This window comes from Phascolarctos cinereus, unplaced genomic scaffold, assembly GCF_003287225.1.
Source record: "Phascolarctos cinereus isolate Bilbo 61053 unplaced genomic scaffold, phaCin_HiC Scaffold_5;HRSCAF=322, whole genome shotgun sequence".
In the NCBI taxonomy this organism is placed as follows: Eukaryota; Metazoa; Chordata; class Mammalia; order Diprotodontia; family Phascolarctidae; genus Phascolarctos; species Phascolarctos cinereus.
Genome location: NW_027555958.1, coordinates 279,230,381 through 279,238,859, shown reverse-complemented (window position 1 = coordinate 279,238,859; position 8,479 = coordinate 279,230,381). Strand labels below are relative to the sequence as shown.

Here is an 8,479-nt window from a genome sequence, read left to right as displayed (position 1 = left end):
CTTTCGAAAAACCTCAATAGTGGCAAATCACTTTTCTTTGAGGATTAAGTTCATTTCTCAGGAAAAAAAAAAGTCAAAAGCCATTTGGAGCCAAGTTCTACAAAGTGAATGATCAAACCAAATCTCATTGTTATTTGAAAATAAGAGCTGATTATAAACTGATTGGGATTGTTTTTCTTCTGTAGCTGTGAAGGCTTTTCTGCAAGAAAGTCCCAAAATATTTTGAACAGTAGTAGTATCATTGTAACAAATGTATAACCTTCCAAAGTGAAAACTTTGAAGGGAACCTCTCATTTGAATGTCAAGTTCAGGAATCTTCACGGAAAAATAAATCAGCCAGTTTACAATAAATAACATCATAAATCAAACACAATATAACCATATCTCACTTTACCTAGGCACAGGACACTAAAAAATTAACTTAAGAGAAAACAAAGCATATTTTTTTCCGTATGCACATTTTCCTTTGATTGCATAATCTGTAGGCTGAGAATTATGCCAGTATGTATGTATCTGTATTTATACATATACACATATGTAACTGGGGAGAGAGGTACTTATACATGCACATATATTATTAAAGTTAAACTATCTTCTGTCAAGACATTAAATATCATTATGTATGCATGTACATGTAGAGAACGTATACATACATCTTACAAGCAGTCCCCAATTTATTAGCAGTTTGTGATCCAAATTCCATATGTAAAGTAATCGGTTGGAATTTGGAACACATTTCCTCATGAAAACAATTTAATACACGGTTGTTAGGTTTCCAGGCCAGCCTACAAATACCTACTTAACCTATAACATGATGGAAGCACAGTACTTTTCAACTACACCTAACCACTACTTAACAACATTGTTTTTCAGGGTAAATACATTTCATGTTCTAATTTATGATGTTAGGAATATGGTTCCCCAATAGTAGCAGTATCCAAGATTCCCAGGTTAAAGGAAGGATTAGGAAAATACTATTGACTATTAGTCACTTCTTAATTCTATGCATCTGGATTAGAAATGGCACCTTAAAAGCTAAGAATAATTTTTTTTTAAAAAGGGGGAAGATGAAAGAAGAGCTAGGCTGCTTCTCAAGGAGAATAGATAATGAAAACTAATTATTGAGAGAAAGTAGAGTTGCTCAACTCCCATTTTGCTTCTGTTTTCTTTGCCAAAGAGCTTTGGACTAGAAAGGACAGAACCTAAAGGGATGATAGGGAAATTGATACTCAAAATAAATGAGGTGATACCCAGTGAAATACATCCTAGAGGCTGTCTAATTTTTTATATGTAGCTCTGGTGCTTTAGCACTGTCTCACACACACTAAAAGCTTAATAAAAGATGCTATTGTTTGATTCATTCATTCATTCATTCAACTAGCAGATGTAATTGCCAAACCACTGGCAGTGATTATTCAAAGGTCAGGAAACTAAAGGAGGTATATAGTGTCCTGAAGTTGATAAAAGGAAAGAGAATTGAATCTATAAACCATTGTCAGGTTATCAGACTTTCATTCCTGACAAGATGCTAAAAAGTATTAATAAAGGGATGTAAATTTTTAAAAGGAGGTAGGTATAAAGTTCTCATCAAGAACAAGTCATGAAACACTAATCTCATTTCCTCTTTTAACAGGATTACCATACTGGTAGATTCAGGGAATACTATAGATGGGGTTTACCCAGATGTCTCCCCCATTAGATTATAAGCTCTTTGAGGGAAGGGATTGTATTTTGTCTCTTTTTCTATCCCCAGCACTTAGCAAGGTGCCTGGCACATACTAGATACTTAATAAATAAATGTTTATTGATTGACTGCAAGTATTTGACAAAGTATCGCATGCTCTTCTTGTGACAAAGATAGAGTGATACAGTTTAAGGATAGACTATATTACAGTTACATGGATTCCACGCTGCTTAAATGGCTAGACTGAGTCATTAATGGTTTGATTTCCATTTGGAAGGAGATGTGAGTGAACTGTCCAAGATATCTATGTCCAAGGCATCTTAACATTTTTACCAATGACCTGATGAAGGTTTAGAAAGCATATCAAATTTGCAGATGACATAAAAACTAAGAGAAATAGCCAATGCATTGTAGGACAGAGTCAAGATTTTAAAAGATCTTGACAAGTTAGGACATTGGTCCAAATGAATAATATGCAATTTAATAGAAATAAAAAATAGTCAAATTTGAGTTCAAAAATGTCCACATTACAAATATAAGATGGGGAAACATGGCTAAACAACAATTAGAAAAAAAAACTGAGGGGAGGCTTAGTCGGCTCTAACTTCAATACAGGAATCAAGAACATAATATATACCTAAGGGAGTCAATGAAAGCTTAGACTACATTAAGAGAATAATGGTGTCTAGGGCAAGTGAGATGATAGTACTGATGTGTTCTGCCTTTGAAAGAACACATCTAGAGTGTGGTGCTCAGGTCTGAGTGCCATATTTTTAGGAAGGCTATTGATAACCTAGAGAGTTTACAGAAGAAGACAAACAGGATGGTGAAGGGCCTTAGCATTGTGTCATATGAGCATCAACCAAATGAACTGAGGATGGTTAGATGGGAGGAAAAAAATACTTAGGGAGAAACAATAGCTGTCTTTAAGTATCTGAAGGGTCATCATGTAGAAGTTTAATTAGTCTTGTTTTGCCTGGTCCCAAAAGGAAGACCTAGGGGCAATGGGCAGAAGTTGCAAATAGACAAATGTAGGATTAGCATAAGAAAAACCTTCCTTACAATTAGAGCTATCCAAAAGCAGAAAGGGCTACTTCATGAGGTAGTTAACTCTCCTTCACCAGACCTCTTCAGGCAAAGATGGCAAGACCACTTACCAAGTACGGTGTAGAGAGAATGCTAGAGCAGAAATGGAATGGGTTCAATGGCCTCTGAGATCCCTTCCCACTTTAGGATTCTGTGATTCAATATTTGTTAAAGGTACCTCTCATACGTCAATTCAGGGGAAAGGGAGGTTGCTTTCATAGAGGGGCAGAGCCTCCATGCATGGATTCCCCTACGGCCCATTTGTATGAATGGATTATTCATAAATCAAGTGCTTATATATAAGGGACTCTACATGTATATGTGTATATTTCACACAAATATTATATATGTACATATATGTGTGTATACCACATATACATACATATTGCTTTACATATACATATGTGTATGTATTGTATACATATATAATTATCACATGTGTATATATGTATATATACACACACATATATACATATATGTAGGTATATGTAAAGCCAGAACTGTAGAGAAAGGCCTGACTCAGGCATTTTCTGGATAACTCTGGATGGATTTTTTTGTTTGTTTTGAAAAAAAACAAACCTTCACTCTTTACCTAAAGATGCGATCAAAACTGTTTCTAGGCAATGTCCTCTGTTTTTTTCTCAATAGTTCATATTCTCACAAGGTAGAAACAGTATAAGCTATAATAAACATAGACAAGCATTTTTTTCTGACCATATGCTTCAGCCTCCTCTTTTATAAGAAGACATTTGTCCCTGCTTGCAGAACCATTTAAGGCTATTCTAAGCCATAAGGACTGATAGATTTGTTTTCAACTAAGCAGAATAAACAGACCTCTGTCTAAATGAAAACATGCAGACCTGGGTGTATGGTGATATTTTGTCTTTTTTTCCCCACTTCTTCTCAGGGTATCACAGAAATAACTTCTCAAGTTGGGGACACAGAAAAAGGTGAAGAAAGTATGTTTATATATCCATTGGCCCAATGCTCCTTTTCCAAAGCCAGACAAATATATTGGTGACAGTTTCAGTATAGATGCAATTAGAGTAGTAGGAGAGAGATCTTCTTTCACATGAAGCAGACACAAGGAAGCATGGCACTTGCATGCACCAAACACTACTGCACTTAGAAGGCAACAGTGAAAGAGACCAAAGAAACAACAACAAAAACAACAACAACAACAAAAGATTTAGTTGTACTTCCATTTCCAAACGTATAGCAAAACAAATCATTGCCTCCTACTGCTTAGGTGATGATCAGCATTGTGAGAATTGTGATCAACCCTTTTAATTAAAACCCCAGATGTCCTCATACTTCAGGAGTATGCTTTGGATGAGAATTATCTCTAAGACCAATAGGAGTTCCCATGTTATAGCACATCTGAAGTTTACCTGGAACCTTTGGCATTCTGTGGTCTTACCCAGAGTCCATCATCATAGAACCTGGATCCAGAGGCAGCCACAGAAAAGAATTAGACTTGTTGAATCAGATTGTGTACCCTCCTGAGAGTTCCAATGGAACGAGCTTCCTGTGTCCAATGACTATGTATTGTCAGCAAGAGGCTTCATCCTGTTTTCGGCCTGTGAAAACTTGGGAGTCAGCACAAGGGTACTAACAAACTTCTCTCCCTGATTCTCCTCATCCTCTCCAAGAAACCACAAGACGCCCCTAAATTTTTTCCTGATAGAACCCCTCCACTAAGAAGATAAATAATTAATGGTGAGACTCCTCCAATGAGCAAGGGGTTGAGAAGAATAGAAAACACTACACTAGCCATGAAGATGAAGAAATAATACCTGTGGCATACACTCTTCAGAACAGTAGAACCAAAAGAAGGCACCAGTTCCCTGATTAGTTGGATATATAACATCCCTCCCCCCGGTCTCCCAAGACACTGATAAGTAATCATCCTTACTGAAATAGAATAATATAAATAGAAGACCCTTGGCAAGACTCACAGTCTACCAAAAACAAATACACACACATACATATATGCCCTCCTTCTGCAGGGGGGGGTAGGTATATATCACAATCATGTTAAAAGTGTCATAAATGCCATGAGAAGCAAGCTGTGTCTCCACTTTGAACCATGATAAAGTGATTTTACTTCTTCCAAAGTTGGACAAAGTAGTACTGGGATACTTTACCACATCACACAGAATAGTTAATGAATACCCAGTATTGGATAAGGTGTTTGGGAAGATGGCAGCAGCAGCAGCAGTGGTTGGAATAGGCTCTTGGAAAGAAAAAATTGTTATTGAAGTTCTTAAAGATGCATATTAAATTGTTCCTTTTAGAGCCCAAAAGTTATTTAACCCTTTCCCCTGCAAAGCCCTATAAATATTGACATATCAGCCTCCTCTTTCACAAGATCTCCCTCACATAAAACAGAATCTATTCAAATCAAGCATTTAAACATAAATATTAAAATAATAGGAGGAACAAAATATAAATCTACATAGGACTTCATAACTACCATAGCACCTATTAACCCAGACAAATGTATTCTCCTTGGAGAGGAACAGGAAAAGGCTGAGAAGGTTAAGGAGTCTTGTGACATATCATTAAATATTTAATCACCTTTTCAAAGTTGTAAAGTCTGAGCCTTACTATATTCATCTGACTAGACAGTTCATTCTATACACTATGGATTCCAAGATCCCTTTAGGAAAAAAATGAACAAAAAATAAACAAACAACCTTCTGAGAGGCAGGGTTAAAAAAATAAGCATCTCAATGCCGAGTTTCTATTGATGCTTTAGTGAAGAAGCTCCACCCCCTAAACCCACCAATCCACAGGAGGGCCAAGTGATTGAGTCCAATGGTTTTTAGTCTCCAAGAATCAGTTTTACGAAAGATGCTGCATCTGTTGCTTTGGATTCATGCAGAGTGAAAAACTGATGTTGCTGGGGGAAAAAAACAGAAATATATATCATCAGTATTAGCCACTTACATAGCAGTTTAACAAAAATGTAGACTTGTAACCATATCCTGAGAAAGAACTATAGAGTCTGAATGCAGATCAAAGCATACTACTTTAACTTTGTTTTTGTTTTGTGTTTTTTCCTTCTTGTGGTTTTTCCCTTTTGTTCTGATTCTTCTTTCAGAACCTGATTAATGTGTAAATATGTTTAACATATTGTACATGTATACCCTATATCATATCACTTGCTATTGGGGAGGGAAAAGGAAGGAGGGGAGGGAAGAAGAAAAATTTGGAACTCAAAATTTTACAAAAATGAATGTTGAAAACTATCTTTACATATAATTGGGGAAAAAAACAAAATACTATTTAGGGGAAAAAAACCCAAAAATGTAGACTTGGTTAGGAAGTTGATTATGTGAGCCCATTAGGGCCATATTAATATTTCTGCCGTTACTACATGGTGCCCAACATATAGTAGGCATTCATAAGTAATAATAATTTATTAATAATAATAATAATAGCATGTATATAGTACTTTAAGATTTCCAGTTCATTTTACAAATATTATTTTATTCTCTATTCACAATAGTCCTGGGAGTTACTATTATTACCCCTCTTTTACAGATGAAGAAACTGAGGCAGGCAGAGGTTAAGTGATATATACAGGGTCACACAATTAGTAATGGTCTGAGGCTGGTTTTGAGCTCAGGTGTGAAGATCAAATGAGAAAATATTTCTAAAGCACTTAGCACAGTGCCTGGTAGATACAGTAGTAAGTATTTAATAAATGTTTCCTTCTTTCCTTCCTTTCCCTTTAGACTTCCTCAGGGAAAAGGTGAGAGGCCAGAAAACCAATTTCCTAAATTATTAAATTTTTAAAGCTGCCCTTGACAGAGAGGCAATCTAGGTTGCCTTGGAACTGGTAAAACCTTTGACTTTACAGTAATACTAAAGTACTAGTCAAATCCCATCAATAGTGATTATTTGTACTCATGCCTGAAAAAGGCTGTTCTTTCCTTCCAGGAAGAAATGTATTTTGCCTACATTCTGGGTGTCTTTGGGATTAAAACAACTTTAGAGGCTAGAGACTGAAAAGTAAAAAACAAATATTCAGACATTTCATATCTCAAATGAACAGAACTTAGAAAAACATCTGGCCTTAGAAAAACATCTCCCCAAGAACAAACACATAGGAAACTGTATAACAGTTCTGAAGAAAAGTTAAGGATTTTTTCGTGTACGCAAATGCTACAATTCTCTGACAGCTCAGTTATGTTCCTGGTTAAGTGTACTACTTTCAAAATGTGAGTATTGCATCTCTGTGTAAAAGGAACATGTTCCTATCCCATTCCAAATAAAATGATTACTTAACAGAATCCATTTTTCTTCAGGTACCAAAAAAACTTCTGATCTCTATCATGAGTGTCTGCTGGTATTATTTTAAATAACAATTTAAGGAGCTAAAAATGTTATCCTTTTGCTTCATGGCATAGTTGAGTCATTTCATGTTTCCCTTACTTTTGAGATTTCAGCTTTCAACTTTCACATAGCCTGGTGGGAGGTTTTCCCCATTATACTTATTTTAAACCTGACAGCAAAGGGTAGAGTGAGTCACCTTGTGGGGAACCCAAAGCCTGCCCAAGGAAGTTTTAGAAACAGCACAGAGATCAGGTGAAGGAAAAACAGAACAAAAAGGCCAGACTCAGAAAAGGTAGATGGTCCCTCAGTGGTCCCCCAACAACTTTGCTTTCAAGTCATTCTTCCAAAATCACTCTGGGTATTGTTAGTCTGCAAACCAAAGAGGAATGAGATTAGTCTGTGTTAACAGCTGGCTATGAGCCTGGAAATCTCTATAAGTCATCAGTAGAAGTCATTCTTCCATGAAGCTGAGGACTAGGGTCAGTAGGACTCTAAGCCACCTGATATCGGTCCCCAGGGATGACATACAGTGCCACCCTCTGGATTACAAAGCGCTCATATGTCAACTTGCACTAACCAAGTTATTTACAATCATTTTTATTATTACTGGGTGGCAGGAGGTTTTCTACATTTTCCAGACACTTAAGAAATTTTCTCAGAGTACTTAAGATGAGGGGCAAATGAAAGTTGTTTCCTGAAGCAAATCTACACCTTCCAGCCCCCACCCTGTCTCTTTGTTCAGGAGGTCTGGGCATGAAATCCAACAAACTGCCTTGAAGTCATTCTTCCAAAATCAGTCTGGGTGTGTTTTCCTCTCTACCTTTTTTTTTTTAATTCACAGGCTAGAAAAGTGTTGTAGGAACCACAAGGGGAGGGGGAAACCGAGGAAGTCAGAGTCATGGGCAGTTACTGTCAAAATAGAAAGTCTGACTCGCCCTCTTGTGTGGGATTTAAGGCTATTAAAGGTTGGGAAGGAACCCATTTCTCCTGCAAGCAATGGGCTAAGAATAACAGAGACAACAAAGCATTCTGAATGTTACCAGCTCATGGTTTGGAATTAAGACTTCGAGAGGTAGGGTGCTAGAAGCAAGATGAAGGAGATTCTCCTTTACCTTTTAGGAGGCCCCACAATACACAGGATGCAACAGACATAACACAATGGTGTGAGAGTATACCATCATGAATATGGGGTGTTGTATGGCAACAAGATACCCAACATGTGCTGTACGACACCCAACAGCTGCACAACCTACTTTCTTCTTTCACCCACCATCACCACAACCTCTGTGCATAACCTCTAAATTAAGGTACCATGACATAACTGTACATCTGCACCCAGTCCCACCAATCATCTTACACACACAC

The 8,479-nt window shown here is 37.0% G+C and overlaps 1 protein-coding gene across 1 annotated transcript in view; it reads right to left on the bottom strand.

Annotated features, from left to right (window-relative positions):
• Window positions 1-4,851: 4,851 nt before the first annotated feature.
• MAP2K6 (mitogen-activated protein kinase kinase 6) overlaps window positions 4,852-8,479 on the bottom strand; it is a 151,165-nt gene continuing 147,537 nt past the window's right edge. The window contains exon 12 of the mRNA XM_021002626.2: window positions 4,852-5,675. Coding sequence (XP_020858285.1) covers window positions 5,598-5,675 — 78 coding nt within the window. The 3' untranslated portion in view covers window positions 4,852-5,597. The remainder of the gene's footprint in view (window positions 5,676-8,479) is intronic.